Source organism: Siphateles boraxobius, unplaced genomic scaffold (assembly GCF_051911475.1).
Source record: "Siphateles boraxobius isolate OS27281-9 unplaced genomic scaffold, OSU_SipBor_1 41, whole genome shotgun sequence".
Lineage (NCBI taxonomy): Eukaryota > Metazoa > Chordata > Actinopteri > Cypriniformes > Leuciscidae > Siphateles > Siphateles boraxobius.
Genome location: NW_027509042.1, coordinates 11,013,350 through 11,035,861, shown reverse-complemented (window position 1 = coordinate 11,035,861; position 22,512 = coordinate 11,013,350). Strand labels below are relative to the sequence as shown.

The 22,512-nt window shown below is 37.7% G+C and overlaps 2 protein-coding genes across 6 annotated transcripts in view; both read right to left on the bottom strand.

The window, feature by feature from the left end:
• Positions 1-3,051: 3,051 nt before the first annotated feature.
• Positions 3,052-8,640, bottom strand: atf1 (activating transcription factor 1). 2 transcript variants are annotated; one of them, XM_077198365.1, is made up of 8 exons: positions 8,455-8,640; positions 6,582-6,685; positions 6,342-6,461; positions 6,131-6,228; positions 4,999-5,132; positions 4,556-4,732; positions 4,307-4,454; positions 3,052-4,168 (listed from the first exon to the last, which is right to left on the bottom strand). In XM_077198365.1, exons 2-8 carry the CDS (start codon positions 6,678-6,680, stop codon positions 4,024-4,026), a joined length of 921 nt encoding a protein of 306 aa, XP_077054480.1. In that variant the 5' UTR covers positions 6,681-6,685; positions 8,455-8,640; the 3' UTR covers positions 3,052-4,023. The 2 variants fall into 2 exon arrangements, with proteins under 2 accessions (XP_077054480.1, XP_077054481.1); XM_077198366.1 differs by lacking the exon at positions 8,455-8,640 and adding an exon at positions 8,228-8,356.
• A 2,664-nt stretch (positions 8,641-11,304) lies between these two features.
• Positions 11,305-22,512, bottom strand: part of dip2bb (disco-interacting protein 2 homolog Bb) — a 47,540-nt gene continuing 36,332 nt past the window's right edge. For all 4 annotated transcript variants that reach the window (XM_077198360.1, XM_077198363.1, XM_077198361.1 and 1 more), the window contains 10 exons: positions 16,593-16,702; positions 16,161-16,291; positions 15,832-16,000; positions 14,922-15,092; positions 14,734-14,795; positions 14,362-14,419; positions 14,190-14,264; positions 13,528-13,702; positions 12,891-13,014; positions 11,305-12,799 (listed from right to left, as the gene is read on the bottom strand). In XM_077198360.1, the coding sequence (XP_077054475.1) occupies positions 12,547-12,799; positions 12,891-13,014; positions 13,528-13,702; positions 14,190-14,264; positions 14,362-14,419; positions 14,734-14,795; positions 14,922-15,092; positions 15,832-16,000; positions 16,161-16,291; positions 16,593-16,702 (1,328 nt within the window). In that variant the 3' untranslated portion in view covers positions 11,305-12,546. The remainder of the gene's footprint in view (positions 12,800-12,890; positions 13,015-13,527; positions 13,703-14,189; positions 14,265-14,361; positions 14,420-14,733; positions 14,796-14,921; positions 15,093-15,831; positions 16,001-16,160; positions 16,292-16,592; positions 16,703-22,512) is intronic.

Sequence of the window (22,512 nt, the reverse complement as noted above, 5' to 3'; positions counted from 1 at the left end):
TGAAAAACTTGGAACATTCCACAAGACACATTTTCAACAGGAAGTTGCATCATCTGGATCTTCTGAAGACCATAAAGCCTGTTTTATGCTTCTGCGTCGAATCGACGGCGTACCCACGCAGACTCCTCTGCGTCGCCGCGAACCCCTCCGGCGTAGCTCGACGCGCACCTCCAAAAAATTGTAACTACGCGTCGAGGCGACGCAGACCACAAGGGCTGTGATTGGTCAAATGCAGCGCGATGCAACTCAACCTGACGCAGAACCATAAAACGGCAACGACGCCGTGGAGTTGACGCAGAAGCATAATGAGGCCTTAAGTCCTCTCATTTTAATTTCTGTATATTTGATGAAGTTGTAACTATGACTGAGAAGGTCAATCTCAACATACTGTCCTGTTACCTAAATTATTTCTTAGATGTTGTTTATTTTAAAAATATTAACTTCTGGTAAGTCACTAGAATTTGCTCAGTGTCCTCATGCATTCGCATGTATGCTACGCGACCATATGCCATGTATTTGAGAACTTTTTGCTTAAAAACTCAATCCTGTTACTTTCAGTCCTGTTACTCATATGAAAAAAATAACAGGAGTGAGTTAAAGTAACGAGAGTGAGTAGAGTCCCCTGTTTTGTTGATTTAAGATTGTAAATATCAGTTGATATATAACCTGAATTAGTAGTTTTAAGGTTGCAATTACTTAAATTGTAGACATTAGTATTAGTTTTACAATGTGAATACCATACTTCAAGAAAGCCAGTCCACCACGAAGTGACTTAAATGTTTTGTCTTTCTTATGTTTTGTAGAAGATGGAGAGAACCCATACTATGCAGGTGCCAGAACCCATGTAACACCCACCCATTACATCCTGCAGGGGAAGGATTGAAACACACCCCCAAACCTCTCTTTTCCCTCATTTTTGTCTTAACTTCCCTCTCTCACCCTCCCTCTCTCTCTTCCCACCTCCTTCGCTGTGAAGTACTACTAGCACATAGTACATCACTTCAACACAAAAATCTCATGCACACACAGTCATGTTCATGTACACTCTCTCATACACACACATATGGACACTCATTCCTGTTACCCAAGTGTTCAATCCTGTTACAAATTTTTTTTTCTAAAAAATAAAGTTAAAGGACTGTTGTTATCAGTTTTGTTTGGTCCATCATTTATACAATTGTTTAATCAATTAAATTATTTAAAAAAAAAATTAAACTTGAGGCTTCGGTCTTCTTTAAAATGAAAAAATGGCTTTGTGTTTTTTATTAAAATACACCTTGCCTTAATACATAGTAATTTTTTTGGTCACAAATATCAATAATTTGAACATATAACCAACAATGTCTTTAAAATAAACACTTTCTTGTTGGGAAAACAAATAAATTAATTGACAATTTTATTTAATTGATTGCTTTAAACGGCACGAGTTTGGGTAACAGGACTGAGAAAACATGCGTCCATCTTCTGCTTAGAAACCTTGTAAAAAAATAAAATTAATTAAAGTTACCTGAGATTGACCAATACACATTTTGAATAGTTAAATATGTGTAGAATTAGATTCAGTGTTGAAAAAAAGATAAAAAATAAAGTTTAATTTTGAAGAGTTACAACAAGCAAATGTCACCCATTCGGTGGAATGGCCCACTTACGATTTTTCTTCCTTGAACATGGTGTCTGACCCCTCCACCGGGACTTACTTTTTTCAACATGTTCTTCAGCCATTCTGGTAATATAAAAATCGTATTTATAAAATCAATCACTCTCCATTATATATTTTATGGTCTTCATTGAACGTAAATAACTTTTATAAAGTTATTTATCTCAAGCTAGAGTAAATAAGTAAAATTAGGGCCATTTACTAACATTCTAATTGAAATTGCAGCTTTAGGAAATGTAAAAGCTAAGAAAACTTTGAAAACATGGGCTTGGTTAAATGCCTGCATGAATATATCAAATATATAGTCTCCACTGCTTATCACCCACACATAAATGGAGTTCAAGGGTTCTTTTGACACAGAGAGATAGAGGAATGATTTGATTTTATATATATATATATATATATATATATATATATATATATATATATATATATATTTGCTATAAAACCAGGATGCATCTATTTAACATGTCAGTGTTGGAATACTGGTAGCAAAGCATATGATCACAATACAATAAGAGTCTAACTTCACTTGTATTATAAGGTACTATTTACATACTGCATAGTTGTCAGGTACTATCTAAATGATGGCTGTGTGACAACCCATGCTACTTGGAAGCACATCGAGGCAGCTGGCTTCTCTGACCTGGAGCTACGCCACATCCAAGCTCCTCTGCATGTCACATTCATGAAGCATAAACTTAATAATTTTGCCTTCATACTTCTATACCTGTTATGATGTCAAGGGATTCACTAACACTGTACTCAGAAAAAGAACAAAGTATTTTCACTATAGACATTTTTTATAAATTTATACAACTTTTCCTAAACCCGGAAAATACTTTTAAAATAATCGGATGTTTTCATGTCCGTGACTGTGGGAACACCGAATTACAGAGCCCCTAAACGGACATGGTGGTGGGGAGGGGGGAAAAAAGAGATGGAGGAAAATTATTTGTCAATGCTCAATTATTACATTATTTTCTCGTTCTTGCAAATGTTAGCATCCGCTCGCAAAAACCTTTGCATTCTCCCCAGAAACTGTGTTTGCAAAGTTTCTTGGGGGAGCGCAAAGGGTTTAACCTAAAGCACAAAAGCTATTATTTTTTCTCCCATCTCATTTTCCACCACCATGTCCCTTTAGGGGCTCCATACTATTCTTTATATTTGGTATGAAAAAAAAAATAAAGCTATAATTTTAAAGATGAAATGGTTTTCTGGTTATCTTTTTTAATGCAACAAACCAAGACATTATCTTTTCCCACGTACCTGACCACCATTATTTCATACGCTAACCTTGTATCTCCTATTTGACCATCTGAGTAGAGTTTTCAAGGGCCTCCTTGAGCCAAAAAGCAATCAAGCAACATAGAAACTGAAAGGGAGAAAAACAGTCAAAGGCTGGAAAAATATTTATTTAGCTTTTTCACTTTAACAAAAACAAGTGACATTGTTTTTTCATCGGATGCTCCCTGATTCGATTGTCTTGTAACAGCTTGGCTTATAAACAGTGGTAAGCCTTGGGTCAATTACTCAGTTAAAACCAACAACGGTCCCAACCCAAGTGTGTATATGGCTTAAAGATCAGTCAGACATATTACCAGGGCTTGGACTAAAAAGGGCACAGATTAAATTATACACGATTAGTCTATCAATCCAGAATAAGGCTTAAATGAACTTACCACTGTTTCATGTTACTTATAATAATAATAAAGCTGAAAGTCCTCACCTTAAATTCTGCAGTCATTGTAGAAAACGTCTCACTAAAACTCAGTAAAATAAAATATGGAATGGGGATAGGAATACCAGAGGTTCCTATAAAGGGGGAAATAGCAAAAATGCAAAGAACACAGCTGCATGACTTCATGAAACACAATCGCGTCAAAGTTTTCATACATACAAGCGCTTCTGAGAAAGGTGTAAAAATACCACTGTAACTTCTGCACTTCTACCATAGAAAAAAAAAAAAAATATCAGCTGGCGCTTCAATAAAACGAACATTCAAAATTCCCTGGAAACCAAATGGGTCAAGAATAAAGCAAGATCTCCCAGTGTAGACGTGCCAATGCTTGCACAAGATACATATACAAATATAAACATCTGTTGACTGCAAAGAAAAATATGTTAATGGAAAAATGTATCCCTCTTTCCATCTATCTATTAAAAGCATAATTGTTGCTGTTGTATCTGGTCAGTCGTTCTTAGGCTGTTAGTTAAAAATGAGTTGTATAAAAACAAGCATTTGACAGGAGGATTAAATGTATTCTCCAAGCCAAAAAAAAGTCCCTGTGTCTGTTTTTGTATAAGCACAAAGGCAGACAGGTCTGCCAGTAAAGTCCCATTAGCATGATTGGAGAGATGTCCCACTAGCCAGTTTTAACGCAGTACAGGTCCTTTAACGTCTTGAGTTCCTCGATAAGAGTCTTGTTCTGATTCTCCAGGACAGCCACACGGTTCTCCAAACACTTCACATACTCCTTTTTCTTTCTGCGGCACTCTCTGGCTGCCTCCCTGCATGAAGAGATTCAGATAAGACAAAAAGCCCGGTTAGGCTTACAATGAAAAAAAAAAATACCTACATGACAAAACCCCCAGCATATTATACATTAACAACAAACTTCATCTAGCTGAACAAATCAATTCACCCACCTGTTCTTCGCCAGGCGTATCTCTCGCTTCATTTGCGGGTCATCACTCTTGCCCTGAGAGCTGATAACGGGTGATGTCATGACAACGGTCTGAGGCAGCGAAGAGGAAGAGGAGCGGATCTGATAAGCTTGCATTTCTCCCCCCGCACCTACAACACAGCATCACAACCAGAGTGTGTCCCATGTGTACCTAAACAACAATATGAGCTGATTGCCAAATGAAAAGCTCTTTTTGACTTTGATTGCCAACCTTGGAGCACCACCTGGTTACTAGGCAGCAGAATCTGTTGTCCGTCGGCAGTCTGAGCATATTGCAGTATAGTTGGCTGGTTTGGGTTCGAGTTGGTCATGGTGAGAGTCTGCATGCTTTGCATGCCCTCTGAACCAGCACTGGTGAGCTGCAGAGAGCCATTGGATGAAATCGCAACTGCAAAGGAGCAAACCAATCTGTGGTTTACAGTATATAATGAATCGTGCATAATGTGATTTTATGCAATTGTTTGTTATTACAATTGTGCTCTAGTTGATACTGTATACAGTATGAAAATCAAGTTCAAACTGCATGACTTTTGTGTCATTTGTCGTTAACCACTTACTTAATTTCTGTTGCAAAATATGTAGGAAATTACCACATGATGCATTCAATACCTCTCAAAACCCATTGTGTTTAAATAGCATGCTGGCTTGGCTTACTATATTGGCCAGTGCTTGTCTGGTAGATTGGGGTGGGGAGCGAGACACTTGTTGTGGCAGAGGAGGTAGAGATGTCCTCTTCTCCCTCATTCTGAGTCGCCACTTCCTCAGCTGATAGATCATTTAGAATCTTCCTGAAACACAAAAAGGAACAGAAAGTTTTCATGTAGTGCCTAAACTCTTTGTTGTGTGCCAGAGACATGCCTGGAATTTAGAGCTTGGTCATTTTTGCTTGTAGCTCCCCTATGTGTGTGTTTAAGGCCATGTCTGAAACAGAGCGCAAAAGGATCCAGAAACAAAAATGAAATTAAAATCTGTGCTCATCTTGTTTTCCGCATGAGTCAAAAATCAACTTCACAAGTATGTGATTAAATGTAAATGAATACATTTATGCTGCATTAACAAGCTTGCCAACTTTTGTTTTAGATCTGTCACACTCACCTATTATGAATGCAAGAGGGGGTGATAAAATAAATGACATTTCTCTGAGAATAGATAAGAATAAAAATACCACACAAACATAAACAATTGTATAAACTGATTTAGGATGCACATAAATGTGAGCTTTGTGAACTATACTAATGTTTGTGATTGGGTGTATAAAATGTATTTGGTTGGTTTGCTTGCCGGAGAAAGCACTATATCAATGAGAGAAACGTTTACATTAAATTCACAATGAAATCAAACTCGACAATCTTATTTGTATGTCTTGTTGCAGTGTTTATTATGTGTACTAATTAATGTGCCCACGTAATATTTAACTTCCTTTCATTTCCATAGGCAGACTTTAACTAAAAATGTCTCATGTCTTTGATTATTAATTTATTAGTCATTAAAGTGCGGGAGAACCATGCTTGGGAGAAAATGCTTGGTTACACAATCACCATGAACATGAATGGATTAATGGAGGGAATATTTTGGAACAGATCCACAGTTCTTCTGTGTGAGAAGAAGCTTGCTGGCCACCGCCTAGGCCATGAGCCTCCACCCAACCGAATGGCTCTAATAAATTCAACCTTGCTAGGCACCCTAGATACATATATATAGCTAGAATCTGTGTGATGTTGGGGTGGTATTCAGCATAGTGCCCAGTGGAGCCATACATATTTAATTTTTTTCCCAGGCTCTATACCTGTAGGATGGGCGGCGAGCCAAGATCTCTCTTGACTTCTGGTTAGATGCCCCACTGTCGCTTGATTCCTGAGAATCATCACTGTCAGATCCTTGACCCTAATAGGAAACAAGTGTTTAATTGGAGGGAAAACATGTCACTGACTCCAACCTTAAGTAAAAACAAAGATCAGGAAGTTGAAGATCACACTGCATGAGTGTGTACATGTAACCTGTGCATGTGCCTGTGGAGACTGGATAACTGATGACTGTGCTGACTGAATCACACCTTGAACCTGGAACTGACCGCTGGGCAGCTGAAACACAGCCACTGGATTCCCACCCAGAGACATCTTTCCACAATATGATGAAAATGAATTACATGAAACAAGCATATTTATTGCGGTTTTAGTCAAACTGCATATTTATACATCATGAGAATGTGTGTACATAAGTACATACATTAACAGTACCTGTGCTATCTGTGATATGTGAGAGGCGGTTATAGTTGTGGGGATGGCAATAGTTTGGGACTCAGAGCCATTACTGTTGTTCTGGTGGACGTCCTCCATTGCCACTGTAAATGAACATTGAGACAGAATTTGGTCAATACTTAATGTAGATGTGATGCTTTCCACGGTCAGTAGACTCAGTACCCATTTAAATGGCTTTTCCAATGCTGCGTCTGAAATCAAATACCTCCCTACTAGAGTATTTGAAAAACAGTATACCAAAAGAGTAGTATGTCTGAAAACATAGTATTAGGAAAAAAGTCCCCGGACAGATTCTTAAGTGCGTATTTGATTGACACTTTACAACTCTCTGAGGCCACAGGAGGGGATTTATGTATGGCAGTGAAGCGGCCCAAACCAACGCTGGTAGGTCACATTATACATAATATGTCAATACATCCAAATGTTATTCATAGAGCATTTATATAGAGCGTACTTTTTTAATGGTTGTGAAGTAAATTCAAATGTAGTACCTACACAGACAGTACGTGATTTCGGACAGAGCGCTAGTCTTTTCTGTCATTATTAAAATTAGAAATGTATGGCTAATATTGATGCCATAATGATTATACCTTGATGATTATACCTTTTAAAAATTGAATAAGTAGTTACAGAAATATCCACATCCTTTTATTAATTTGCTATTATATTTCCAGTTTCCTGACATATTTTACAGTTTTGATTATGTACATACATTTTTATGCCTTGCAAACAAATACAAAAAACGTTTAGTAATAAATGCTATTTTTATATACATTTAAATTTAAAAAAGTAAAGAAAAATAAATTCAATAAAATAAAAAAGTGTGTGTTTGTGTGTGTTGTGGCTAACAGTAAAAAGCCTTGATTTAGTCAGTGTTTCTATTTTACCCCAGCCCTGAGTCAGACCCTCTCAAACCTTATCTTTTTCTTCTTTTTTTTTACAGTCTATGGCTCCACCACACACAAACACACTTACACTGTCCTTATGGGTTGCTTTCTACACCGTATTGCTGCAAATGTTGTCATGTATGATTTGATTCCAGTAAAACCATGTAGGCAGTACAGTAAATAAGAAATAAAATCCCTAAATAACAATGTAATTGGGGGGGGAAAACAGAATAAGCTAGTTAACATGGAAGACACTACTGTTCCTGTAGCAGTAAATCAGATGCTTTGTGTTATTAACAGCACTTCATACAGAACCGGATGCTAAATAACGCCCATCAAATACCCGCATTCATCCAAAAAAAAAAAAATAGCCATAACGGTTTAGCGTCTATTTTTAATTAAGCTAAAATAACCGTGTGATATATACTGACCTGTTGATTCAGTATTTTCGATAATATTATCCGTAAAAAGTCCCCATTTAAAACAAACAATCTGAGGCTACAACAGCTAACAGGCTAAATAAAATTAGACAGATGTCTATGATGTCATTTCATAACTTATCTGTCAAAATACATAAGATTCCGCCGGTATAAGCGGGGTTGTTTCTACTACAAAAAAGCTCCATCACAGGAGATTGATCTATTTTTTTAAGTTGCAAAGGTTGCACGAGTGTCAGAGACTTTAAGTCTTATTCCCCCATGAGATCCTGATCAAAAGCACATCTCTAAATAAAACAACCGCTGCGGTGTGTTGTGAAGCCTGTGTGCGACTTAATGCCGCGCTCTGCAGAAAGTTCCAAGCTAGTCACTGGCACGCAAGTGCCCGCGTCAACAGACGTCAGCGATACGGGGAGCCATTAAAACACCTTCCCGTAAGACGAGTGCTAAAACCGAGCGGACGGGCGCCATGACTGCAGAGACAGCTCGGCAGAAGAGAAAGAGTACAAAACAAAAGCAACGCTTTACCTTTTTTCCGTTTGAGCCGCTCCTGGAAACAACGACGCTGTCTATATAGATGCCAATATTTGAAATATAATTTGAAAAGTAATTATTTAATAATGCATAGAATAAACCTGGGCGGTTTCCATTGAAAAATCTAGATGGCTTGAGGGTTTTTTTTTCTAAAGGCCGCAATAAGCGCCTCCCCCTAGAAGGACGTATTACGTAAATCTGTGTTAAGCTTTGTGATTGGCCAATATCACTGAAACGCAAAAAGGGTCAGGCAAAATGAATGAAACCAATGCAATTATCTATAGGCCTACTATGTAATGCATTTTTCTATTATGCATGGCAAAAACTATATTCAAAAATGGTCAATGCGTATTCCAAAATGTAACTTTTTTTACTAGATGCGCTGCGACTCTATTTCTAGTGAAAATAAGTTATATTTTGGACAACGCGTTTTTTGAATCTTTACAATATATTGCCCGATTATATTGATTATTATATTTTTCTTTATTAACTGCCTTTGGCAATACTGAGAATATTATCAGTTACACCATTATACCAACTTTCACTCTGGATGGATGGATAGATAGACAGACAAACAGAAAAAAGTTATAAAGTTAATAAAAAAAAAATTTCAGAGATGCAAAATAAAAGCCTTTTATTATTTTTTTTTTGTTTTTCATTGGAGTAAAAAACGGTTATTAACCAATGTACAAAAAAGAAAGATGTGAACCAACAAGAAAATGCTTGCTTGCATAATCATGACTTTCATTTATGTCCATGAATGTGAAATATCACATTCTTATTATTAATATTAGAAAAAATTAACAGAACAGAATGTTTTTAACACAGAAGAGTAATATGTATTGCCTAAACAAATGTTCCTATTTTATTCCATACAATGCAAGCAAATAATGTGTTTTGTTTTTTCTTGTATAGTGTGTAAGGTGGATGCATACTTTAAAATGTAACTGCAGCTGGTTCAGTAATGTGTGAAACATTTCTTTTGGTTCCAGCACTTAGCTGGCAGGTCAGATTATCAATAAACTGAACCGATTATGGCTTATTTTCTGTTTTGTTTTTGTATATATTAAGACGTGGTTAACGCAAATGACAAATAAATTCTTTTTATTTAAAGAACCAAAAATCATTGCAAACATGAAAGTGAATATTTATAAATGAATATCCTCTCCATCCTGGAAAGCACTATTTCCCTGAATGCCCCATGTAAAAAGCTAATTCGCTCACTTGTGCTTTCATCACATAAACTCAGCTCTGATGCCCTTCACAACAGTGAGAATGAGAGAATACATTTTATGACAGTGTTTCTGATTTGGGAACGGGTATTGTGGAACTCATCAGCAAACCAATGACCTTTCAATGGTGTGACCATACATACGCACACATACTCAACCCCATCATACAGAATGAGGTTAGGCTAACATACTGTAGTGATCAGTTTGTGTAAGGACTCTGAAAGTAGTCTTTCAAGCCCCCACAGTGCTCGACTTTATCATGCTTACATCATTAAAACTTGTACATACTGTAAGATTTCTTATCTGAATTCTAAATAGAAATGCATGACAGACAAATCTGAGTACAGACTTCAACCCATCACATTTCTGATCGACCAGAAAATAACAAACAGAAACAGAGCAAGCTATTTATAACCAGTCTCCAACTTCAGACCCCCGCTCAGCTACGAAGGGATATCAGTGACAGTAGTTAATATTCATATTAATCAAAAAAATGACAGAATACAGCAACTAACTTACAGTACAGTAGAATTTCTCATCTGTACACAAGCAATTATTTACAGTTATTTATGGTTTACAAGAAGATATTCATTCCTCGTAAAAATGGTTATAGTACATAAGATCCTTAGCCAAACATGTAAAATCGATGCGTTTGTACAGTTAGGTGTTCACGAGGGGTTTGCTTGTACAGACAGTCGTGTTATTTTACAGTTGTTTTATTTTATTGTATAGATGCCTGAATTTTTTTCCTCTTTTTTTGCCATTTAAAAGTTTAAATGGCTAATCCTGATGTGTATAAGCACCTTTAGATGAGAGCAAAAATAGAGCTATACATATCTCAGTTTGTTTGGTTTGGGCTTGGTGTGTGATGAGGTTTGCAGTTGAATGTTTTTGAATGAATCCATACTAAGTGTATATGTGTATTTCTTTCTGTTATACATGTATGTGGAGAAGTAAACTGTGAACAATTTGTAAATGCAGGTATTGAGGTTAGACTGGGCATTTAGTCCCAAAAAATGTGTTTTTATGTGCCTGCACTTTCATATGCTACTCAAATATGCAAGTAATTATATAATAAAAACCACACATATGCCCTTATTGAAAGAAATTAATAGTCCATATTACAGAATATATCTGCATTTATCCAATAAAGTGCATAATGGATAATGAAAAACAATAGGGATGTTTATCCTCATGCTGAACTTGAGGGGGTTGAGGAAATTAAGTTTTCATTTTTAAGTAATTCATTAAACAAATTTTTGCCAGATAGATAGAGAGAACCGATGCTCTCGAGCCAAATATGATTCTTTCAGTGAGTATAGATAGAATGTGTGAAACAGATATTGTGGTCCTCTTTATGAAACATTTTTCATATTTGCATTGAGTAATAAAAATATTAAATAAAAGGGTCCATATCAGATGTATGAAGCATTTAAATAGCCCATGGTTTAGAACACATCTTATTCAATTGACAATAACAAATTGATTATTAAAATAATGTTTGTGGACAATCCTAAATAACAACTTGTTGAATAAGGGTTAAAAAAAAAGTAAAAAAAATGTTTTGGGTATTACATTGGAGTTTTTTTTTTATTCAAAACTGTATATTGTATTTTGTAAATATTTTAGAATTAAAACAAATTAAAATATGCAGCTTTGTCACCTGAATAGCTGCATATCTAAAATAAACTTTGTTAAAGCCCCAGTGGTAAGATTTAGAACACTAAATGGTTTGCTGTCAGAGCAAAATGAGCTGACAATTGCAGTCTCAATAATACATTTGTGTGTTAACAAAAATAATGGTGGATGAAGGAGTGGGTTTTAACCTGGGTAAGGGCATTCTATGAACTGTAGCGTTACAGAAATGTCCTATCATCAATACTGCCCTTACTAAGAAAGGCACTTAACCCCAGGTTGCTCTTGAGGGACTGTCTGTATTAAGTATAATGTAAGCTGAGTTGGACACAAGCATCTGACGAATGACAAAAGACCCCTATTACCCCCAATGGTGTCCAATAAATATTACATTTTAGAGCCCTGTAACACACAGCACCATAGATAAGCTGGGTTGCAGTCCTGTATATATATATATATATATATTTATATCCGGGGTTGTGACGTCCTAGTCTGTTAAGTCTGTGTTCATTACCTTGATTACCACACTACTACACAACCCAGAAGAGTCTTAACAACACTAATTCAAAATACAGAATTTATATTGCTAAACCTACTTAATTACTCCACTGATCTTTTGTAGCCCGTCCATCCATTCATCATGAGCTCCTATCATTCCTTTTATGAATCATTATTTATATTTATATTTATATTGCACTGTTTATTTTAAGATTTCACTTTGTCTCCCTTTTTTTATTTAACATTTAGTCTGAGAATTGACTCCAGGAATCAATTCCATTGATTCCAAAAACTTTGGAATCAGAATAAAAAAAATCTGAAATCCAACAACCCAGGTGTAAACTTACAGACTGAGGCTTTAAGCTCATTTTAATAATAATAAAAAAGTACAAGCCAGCCAGTGCTAGAATAGGAGAGTGTTTGAGTAGAAAAAAGAGCTATGTAATTCAAGTAAATTTAAATCATGACCAAGAATTGGACTGACATTATGTGGCATTGTGTGAGAGTGGGGTTCTGGGGGAGAAGGAATTAAACTAAAAGGGAAATTCTATTATAGCATCCCTTCTCCAAAACTTCATCTCACACATTTGTATTTTGGAAAATGACACCTTATCCCTGAAAAAACAGGGCCAAGTCTTTCTGTTTATGAACTCAATCCAAGTTCTGAGGCCAGGCTCCGTAGCACCGCTCTGGAAGGCCTTTGGCTCACCCATATCCCAGCTCACATGTTGTACGCTACGTATATGGGGTCCAACTGATCTGCCAGGAAGGAGTCTCTCAAGTGCATTCGCTGCTTTTCTCCTCTGGAGTTTATAGGAATGACCCCTGGGTCAACAATAACCACCACACCCACAATCAGATGGTGCTCCTCTAATACAACATTCGTTACCAGCGGGACCAGGTCTAAAGCGTCCTGCTCTGATCCGCAGAGTTCAGCCACCACCACCAGCAGATTTGTCCAGGTGAACACAGCACTGCATTGGGAACAAAAGAGCAAATAAGAGTTAAAGGGTAGTATGATTGCAAGAAAAAAATGAAGCAAAGAGCGTGTCTCTGAGATGTTACCTTTCACCGATGCTGCGGTGGGCACGTGATACGCTGGTCTCAATGTCAATTGGATGATATCGCAAACCTCTCAATTCTAAAGTCTCATCCAGATAGCCCACCACAAACAGGGCGTCATGGCGATCTAAACACAAAATGTTACAAACATGGACATTACAAGCATTTTTACAAGAACATTAATTTAGTGTGGCATAACAATGCCCTGCATAGTCTCATAATTTATGTATCTCTTATAGTGAGAAGTCTGAGACCACCAGTTGCAATGTTTTATTTAATAATAAAAAATATATATACATGTATATATACAGAATATATATATGTAATTATAAATGACATTATCGCATAACAATTTATTTAAAACTTTAACTAAAAATTTTTTTTGAGAATGGTCAATATCACAATTTACTTAAATTTGATTAGTGACCTAGAGTCTAAACATAATTAAATTCATTTTACATCATCATTTTTATTTTAGTTTGTTTTTGTTTTTTCTGGGACTGCATGAAAAAAAAAAATGAAAAAAGATTTAGAATCTGGTCTTAGACGTTTGCATCCCACAGTACATTGCCCCCACTCGTCTTTCATGAGTACTTCATCCTTAATTCTTAATTCATCCAATTGTGTTTCTCTCTCTCACCTCCACTGGAGTCTGTGAGTTCTGTTCTCTTGACAAATCCCAGGTATCCAGTTTTGGCCCAGAGTGTTTGAGGATCTCCAAAGCTCAGTTTAGTGTTGAAATGGTCAGCCTGCAGGTTTTCCTCTCCGTATATTGTGTAGTATCCTGTTGCATTGTGGGGACTGTTCACCCAAATCTGGGAAAGAGAGAAGTATATTACTGGAAAAGTTTAGGAATCTATTTTGCCCCTCTATCTATTTATATCGCTTGTTTATCATCATGGAAACAACGGTGTCTGAAAGGCATACCTGAGATGAAATATGAGACGCGATGTATGAACAAAACAAAAATCAAGTTATCACTTATCTTGTGTCATTTCCAATCAACCTGTAATTTTGTAAAGTTATGCAAAAAGTGTAAAAAAAATATTATTTACTTGTGTATTTGGGATACATAATGCTAGCTTTGAAATTTGCCTAAAAATGTTTAGAGTGTAATTTTCTCCAGAAAAATTTGAAAAATAAAAAAGCGGCAAAATTAACTCTCCTGTGAATGTTAGTATACAAATAAAATAACTTGTTAAGAGTGTTTGAAAATGTGTTTTTAGGTAGTTTATTTTCTAAAAATGCACAAAGCTGAAGAAACAACCAATTGTTATTTACATATACTATATGTAAACGCACCTCTCCTAGATGAGAGTCCCCTAGCGGTCCTCTAGTTTCTGGATTGACTATGATCACCCTCACACCAGGAAGAATCTAAAAGAGAGAGAGAAGAAGAATGAAAGCATTAACAATGTTCAAACTCCCTATTTTTTTTACATTCATTCTAGATCCAACAGTGGAATGCACTTACTGTTCCAGACTCCATGAGAGGAAGAGACTGTGGCGCTCCTCGCTCTACTAACCTCACCCTACAACACAGAAACACCATTATCAGTGTTATACAAGAAGAAAGAGTGTTTATGACACAATATAATCACAGAGTCGAGAGGAACCAGCAGATCTGGAGCTTTTTTCATATTTGACAAAACCCAGGATCTTAATAGATACAATTCTGCAGTATTTAAAACAGTAAAAACTATGTGATTTCTGCTCTACTAATGGCACCAAATGCAATTACAATTGTCTGAGCCAGAAACTGACACTTTCACACACAGAAACACACTTCACCTTTTAGTATTTAAACCTTATTTGTTTTGAGTACATATATATGCGTTTCTCTTACCGGTCATGTCGGAGGGACTTCATGTCCACATACACAGTTGAGGGGTCTGGTCCCGTTGTACCCTGTGAAAAACACAAACCCACACAAACATACAGATCAGCTGCACCTCAAATAACTGAAACAGCAAGTCTAACACACATATTGCAGAGGAAAATCAACTTGCGAAGTTCAAACTTCAGATAATCTACCTGTAGGCAGATGGCCAGGTTAACTCTCGACCCAAAAGCAGTGCTGACAGCCCGCATGGAGAGTCCAAGGTCTTTGAACAGTTTGGAGAAGGAGTGTGTAAGAGCCAAGCGCGGACGCTCCTCAGCAATCACCACACAGCTCCTCACGCACGACAGGTTCACACCACGTGCCTGAAGTCGGATGGACACGAAGAATATCAGAAGAACATGTGAATATAAAAAAAGAAAAAAAGAAAAGCTATGTTGTATTTGTGTTAGTGGGGAAAATTAGCAGAGATGTGAATGACAGCATGTGTTTTGCTTCATATGCAAACTTGTTTTAGAAGCAGACTCTAATATTTCCCACACTATGTTGCAATGATTTTGATGCGGACAAAGCTTAATGGGTTAGTTTACCAAAAACAAAAATGTTGTTATGTCCTATTAAACCTGTATGCTTTGTTCAGTTTTTTTTTGTCTTTACAATGAACAACCAGGTCCAGTGACTTTCATTGAATGGACAAAAAAAAAAATGAATCAAAATATTGTCTTTTGTGCTTTGTAGAAAAAAGAAAGTCATACAGTTTTGGAATGACATGAGGGTGAGTAAATGAAGACAATTCTTATTTTCGGGTGAACTATCCATGAAATCAAAATTGATCATTCTTATTTATTTTTTTATTGAATATTGGATTATTTATTATAAATGATTTTTCTTTTAAATTCATGTGCATAATCTTTAATCAAAATAACTTGCACAACCTGTCACTCGCATGAGATCACAGCAGTAGCAAACCACAACGATTCAATAAATTTCCAATGGACAAAATGAAGCCCCATCCTACATTTTTTCTTGTACGTGAACACGTTTCACAATATAGAAGAAAACATAATCATAACTTTTGTTTTATGCCGACTTTAAGTAATATACCTTCAGCATCTCCGTCTGTCCACCCAGGCCTTTGGTGCAGAGCTCCATGACAGAATAAGAGCAGAAGGTGTCTCTGATGCGGTACTGACTGAGCGTGCCCAGCCACAGGGGCAGTGAGCTCTCCAGCTCCATAGGAGGTATCAGGATAGACTGATGACCTGAGTATACACTGCAGAACACAACCACATATTAGGTTTATAATACCTTCAAAACACATTCATATCCACTATGAAGGGAACAAGCCATAGCGTGAGATGACAAAGCTGTGAGTCTTTCTATGTTAGTATGAGACATTTGTATGTGACTGTTTGTGTGTATCCATCTGTTACCTCGCAAGGCACCAGAGCACAAAACCAAGTCCACAGTAGGGGTCGAGGCAGATGGCGATCTGGCGAGAGGAGTACAGCTCACACTGTAGCTTTATAGAGCGGCACAGAGCGCTCACTGCCGCGTGAGAGATCTGATAGACAGCCAATCAGAGAGGGGAGTCTCAAATGTACAGATAAACTAACATTGTTTTATGTCAGAGGGAGGTATTTGCTACAATGGGGTCCAAAACATCTAAGACAACACTGAAAATCAAGAAGTCTAATTTAATAAACCAAAATGTGATTCAAAAATAGAAGCATTTTCACTAGTTGTCTCAGACTTTTGGACAGCACTATATATTAACAAAATCCTAAAACACCTCTGATTCTAGAATGAAATTTCCCCAAAACTGCCTGAAACAGTGATGAAACACATCCATTGAGATGTCTCACCTTCACTCCTGTCAGCATGCCTGTGGTTGAGACACTGAAGTCCAGATAGGCGATCATCTCAGCATTGGGCGGTTTGTAGATTGTGGGAGGTCGTTTGCGAGGCAAGTCATCTGGGGAAAAATAAGAGAAATGAATGTTAAACTTGCACTTACGAATATATTTCTAAGCTCGCCAACCATGTGAAGTTTGAATAATTTAAAAAATAGTTTTTATTCCTTTTCCTGCTGTTTCTGAAGTCTCATGCAGTACATTGTAAACTTGATTCATTTAAAAGGGTCATGAAACCATAAAGTATGTTTTGAGATTTTAACAGATATGTACATGTTGCATATACTGCAGCATTTTGGGGGGGGGGGTATTTAATTTGTGTTAATTGGCTGCAGTGGCTGGAGAGACATCAGTTTCTGAGCTTTTCTCTGCATTATACATGAGAACGAACTCTTTTACTCCAATCACTTCGCTGTATTATGCATGAGATCGCATTACAGTGGAGAATTCAAATGTCATAAAAGACCGTTTCAGCGCTTTGTTCACCTCTGCCCATTGTTGTCCTTTAGACACATGTGTTGTAAGTGTATGTTTCCTTAGTACAGTAACAACAAAGTGTTACAACAGTAACAACAGTGCGGTTTCTGCATGGAACGACACAATGAGTTTATCAACCCTCGCAATGTGGATCACATTTCATATCCGGACTGGAGTAAGCATGTTCCAAGTTTTTATAGACAAATTTTGTATACTCTAGTGCCCTAAACAATAACGTGTATGCGCACATTTTTATTATGTCTTTGTAAAATAAACAGAACCTCAGATAAAATCGTTGTTTTTGTTATTTTTGGAACAAAATGTATTTTCGATTCTTCAAAAAATTCTAACTAATCCACTGAGCTCACGTGGACTACTTTGGTGATGTCTTTATTGCCTTTCTGGACAAGGACAGTATACCGTACATAGATTTTCAATGGAGGGACAAAAAGCTCTCGGACTGAATCTAAAATATCTTAAACTGTGTTCCGAAGATGAACGGAGGTCTTACGGGCTTGGAACGACATGAGGGTGAGTCATTAATGACATAATTTTCATTTTTGGGTGAACTAACCCTTTAAGAAAAAGCTTCTTTTCCTCCTTCTTTCCATCCTGTCCTTCCTTCACATTTGTTCCTTCTCCCCCACTTCCTACGCTTTACACATTCTTCTCTTCACCCAGTTCACATATAAAGAATATATAAAAATCATAATGTTTTATTTGATCTATGGGGACTAAACAAAATACTTTTAGACAGAGCAAGCGTGAAGGCGGCCTTCTAAAAAGTATTGTCAGTTACCCCTGTCTAGTGACCAAGACTGACGAGTTTGTGATCATGTGACCCGCGATAAACGCCCCGCGCAAGTCTCTCTGTGCAACATAGATTCCTAATGAAGGGGTAAAATATAAAGTAAAGAGTTAAATAGAATAATCAAATGTCTCAACAAAGTATCATATAAATGACCAATAACCAATTGCCATTCTAACCTAAATACTAGGTCACGATAAAATGGAGTCAGATAAAAGTAAATTGGAATTAAATTACTTTGCCTTACTGAAAAGAAGGAACATGCAGGTGTAACCCGTGTCGTGGCAAGTGTGTTACCCTCACTCTCCTCAGTAAAAGACACAGAGGGAAGTGAAAGAAGACACTGCTTCAATCTATGGACCAGCGATCAGAAGACCAGAATTCGCTCAAGAGACTGTGTTAGCAGCAAAGAAGCACAGGGACACACTGTTTGAGTTAGAAAAACAGGTACGATATATTTAAAAGGAATAACAAGCAATTAAGACAAAAAAAAAAGAAAATGTTCAAAAAGACAATAAAATTAAATTATTACCACATCACATAAAAGAAAATAAACCAGAAATAAATAAACTCTTACTTGAATCCTAATTGTAACCTTTTATTCTTTCTTTTTATCTACTATAATTTATACTTTCTATTTAGTTTTAAATCTAATTTCACCTAATTAGCTTTTATTTTGGTATAAGTAAGATATAAGGTTTCTTTAGTTATTTGAATTATTCCTAATTTGACTTATTTATATTAAGAATACTTTTCTCCTCTGGTCTGATTTAAATGTAACTTTTCAATTTCAACCTTTCAAATTACCTTTCAGTTCACTCTTATTACCCAAAAATAGAAATTATGAACACTTAATAGACAAATCAAAAGAAATAAATCACAATAGAATTGAAACAAAATAACAAGAAAATAAATCACCGTCCAATTATCTCAGTGTTCACAGAAATCTCAATGTGATATGAGATTTTATCTCAGTTCTCAGCTCCAGTTCGATGTTCCTTCACGAGATCCTTCTTCCGCAACTCAAGTTAACTCACAGTTCAATAGCAACAGGAAGAGAAAACCTGTACTCAATCCTACCACAATATTCACACAGTTCGATTCGCAGTTCGATCCTTATTTGGGCATGGCTCGCCAGTTCCTGCTTGCACCAACTCTCGAACTTTCGCTGTGAAGCAGGGACATCTCACGTGCAGCTTTCTCGATTCTCGTTCAGCATCCAAACTCAGCAAATAGAAAATATCAGACAAAACCAAAAGAAAATCCAGAAAGGATATAAAAAGAAATGGAAAGCCCAAGGGGGGGGGAAAGAAAAAAACCCAACCAAGAGTACTTCTAATATCAATTAGAAAAAGTTCGCTGCAGCTCTCTCAGCTTTAGGCCCGTACTTCAATGCACGTACAAAAGCTAGTTTCACTTTTACTCAAAATCAATCAATCACAGCATCAAGTTCTGTTTCTATTTCTCAAAATCTTTATGTTCTATATCTCTAAATCTCTCTAAACAAACTACTAGCTCGCTCAGTCTAATTCTTTCTCTTCTCAGATCGCGCTCAGTGCTTCTTTCTCGGTGCTTCTCTCGGAAAAAAAAAAGATCATTGCATCATCTCTCGACTCCGATGACTCCACCCACTAAGGCGGCCAACTCTGATTCGTCTATTAGGACCAATCATTGTCTCATTTAATCAAATCACTCTTCTCTAATTTATGTATTCTTGATTTCTCTTTTCTTTACAGATATTTAATAAAATAACTGTTTATTCACATAAGTGTCAGTTTCTTTCTTTTCTATTTCAAAAAATAAAACATCTTTAGTAACCTGGGTTACACCCTCCCCTCTTGAATACATGCACGTCCCGCTGCATCTACACATTTTTGGGATTGAATCAAAACCACAGGTACATCAACAGAAGAAGCGTTTACTTCCTCTAAGGCAGTACTGAATGCCACACTTAGACCTTGCAACAGAGATTGAATCACTACGGTAAGTGGGTTCCCTAACTGGGGATATTCAAGCCTTTTTGCAGGTTTTCGCTCTCTCTGCGAACGTCTGGGAATAGTTCCTTCTTCAAACTCTGTGTCGTTCTCTTGTTCACTTTGATCAAGTTCAACATCTCCAGCTTCAATCAAAACTGGACTCTCTTCATTTCTGTTCTCACCTTCACAACCAATTTCTGTTTCAGCTCCCTGGGAAGGAAACTCAGAACAGGGATCAATTTCTGGATCTTCTCTCACTGGAATCTCTAAATCAACACGAACAGGTTCTATCTCAACAGAAGGAGCTTCTGCTTCTCCAGATTCAGGTAAGTTCTCTCTCACAGGTTCATCCACAGTTAAGTCAACAGGGACGTTACAAGGATTTCGACAAGGCAAGTGCTCGGGGCTCACCAAAACTCGGGTTTCAAAATCAATTGTATCCCTAAATGCAGGATTAATGAATCGATCAGTGTCAGACTCATATTCACACTCAGATTCTGGCTCTTGTGAATCATTATCATCTGCACAGGCTCTAGTTCTGGGCCTGCGACCCCTTTGCTTAGGCTGTTTCTCATGTTGACTCGGCTGCAAAAATCCACAAGGTAACAACAAGTCACGATGTAATGTCCTGAGGGGACCACTCTGCCCAACTGGTCGGACAGTGTACACCGGTAAATCTCCCGCTCTCCTAACTACTTCTTGAACTCCTTGCTCCCACTTGTCTGCGAGCTTGTGCTTTCCTCGCAGCCTAACATTGCGCACAAGAACTCTGTCACCCTCTTCCAAGGTTGAATCAACCACACGTTTATCAAACCTTCCCTTGTTGCGCTTTGCTATCTTAGCAGAATTCTTCTTAGCTATTTCATAGCTCTCTCGCAACCGTTCTTTCAAATCTTTAACGTACTGAGAGTGAGATTTAGCTGGAGATTCTGTTGGCAATCCAAAAGCTAAATCTACAGGAAGACGTCCAAACATAAGCTCGTAAGGAGCATACCCTGTTGTATCATCACGCGTACAATTGTATGCATGTACCAAGGGCTTTACAAACTCCTTCCACCTAGACTTCTTCTCATTCTCCAGCGTTCCCAACATTTGGAGAAGCGTCCGGTTAAAACGCTCTACCGGGTTACCCCTGGGGTGATAAGGCGTAGTACGAATCTTGTGAATACCCGCTACATGACACAACTCTTTTATTGTACGGGATTCAAAATCGGGTCCTTGGTCACTATGTAGCTTTTCGGGAAACCCATAATGTACCAGGAAATTTTCATACAGACACTTCGCAACTGTACGAGCCGTTTGATTCTGGGTCGGTACTGCTACGGCGTATTTCGTGAAATGATCCGTAATAACCAATATGTTACTGGTATTACTGCGGTCTGGCTCTAATGACAAGAAGTCCATACAGACCAATTCCAAGGGTCTACTGGTTTGAATGTTAACCAGGGGAGCGGCTCTGTCTGGAGGTCTTTTTCTACGCACGCAACGTTCACACGTCTTGATCTTCTTCTCCACGGCTTGGGACATTCTTGGCCAAAAGAATCTGGACCTCACTAAGTCTAAAGTCCTCTCAATACCTAAGTGCCCCATATCATCGTGAAGACTACGCAACACCATGTCTCTTAGTCCAACTGGCAACACTAACTGATAGTGAGAGTCTCCGTTCTCTTGCTTCTTCCTATACAACACTCCGTTCTTCAACTCAAATCGACTCCATTCTCTCAACCACAATGCTAAATCAGATGGCTGACCCCTCAGAGTACCTGGCTTAGTTCCATTTCTCATCCACTCAACTATCACCTTGAGCTCTGGATCCTTCTCTTGCCATTCTGCCAATGCTGCCTCCGAGAGATTGGGAAGAACAGGCAACCCATGCTCAGTCTCATGTTGCAACTCCTTCGGCAAAGCATTAACACAATGAGCGAGAGACTCAACTAATGTAATAGAAGGGTGTGTCAAACTGAGACTTTCAGGTGAACTAATCACCTGATGCCTTTCACATATAGCTTTCACTACATTGGCCATGAGAACATCAGACTTGTTTTCAGGATCTGCAAGGTGATGAAGTGTAAACTTCTCAATTCTTTCTCGTTCTTTCTGAGAGACCAAATCATCTAAAGGCTCACCATGTGGACGCCGGGAAAGACCGTCCGCATCCTGATTCTGGCTCCCAGCCCTATATTGGAGCTTGAAAGTGTAGGTCGACAAACTAGACAGCCAACGGTAGCTGGTAGCATCAAGTTTCGCAGATGTTAAAACGTACGTCAAAGGATTACTGTCTGTTACAACAGTGAAGTCTGTACCATACAAATAATCACTAAACTTAGCTGTGACAGCCCACTTCAATGCAAGAAATTCCAACTTATGGGCCGGATATTTAGCCTCACTTTTTGTCAATCCCCTACTGGCGAACGCTATCACTCGCATCTGCCCGTCCTGCTCCTGGTACAATGCCGCACCCAGCCCCGTAGTACTAGCATCAGTGTGAAGCGTATACGGAAGTCTGGGGTCAGCAAAGCCCAGGACAGGAGCAGAGGTCAACTTTGAAATAACATCATCAAACGCATTCTGACATGCATCCGTCCATCGATCACCAAACTGCTCTTTCGTG

Coding starts and splice junctions, on each gene's coding strand:
- atf1 (XM_077198365.1), bottom strand. CDS start 6,680: ATGGAGGACGTCCACCAGAACAACAGTAATGGCTCTGAGTCCCAAACT. Junction 6,462..6,581: donor ACATATCACAGATAGCACAG/GTACTGTTAATG, acceptor TATTGTGGAAAG/ATGTCTCTGGGTGGGAATCC. Junction 5,133..6,130: donor GCTCGCCGCCCATCCTACAG/GTATAGAGCCTG, acceptor TTTGTGTTTCAG/GAAGATTCTAAATGATCTAT.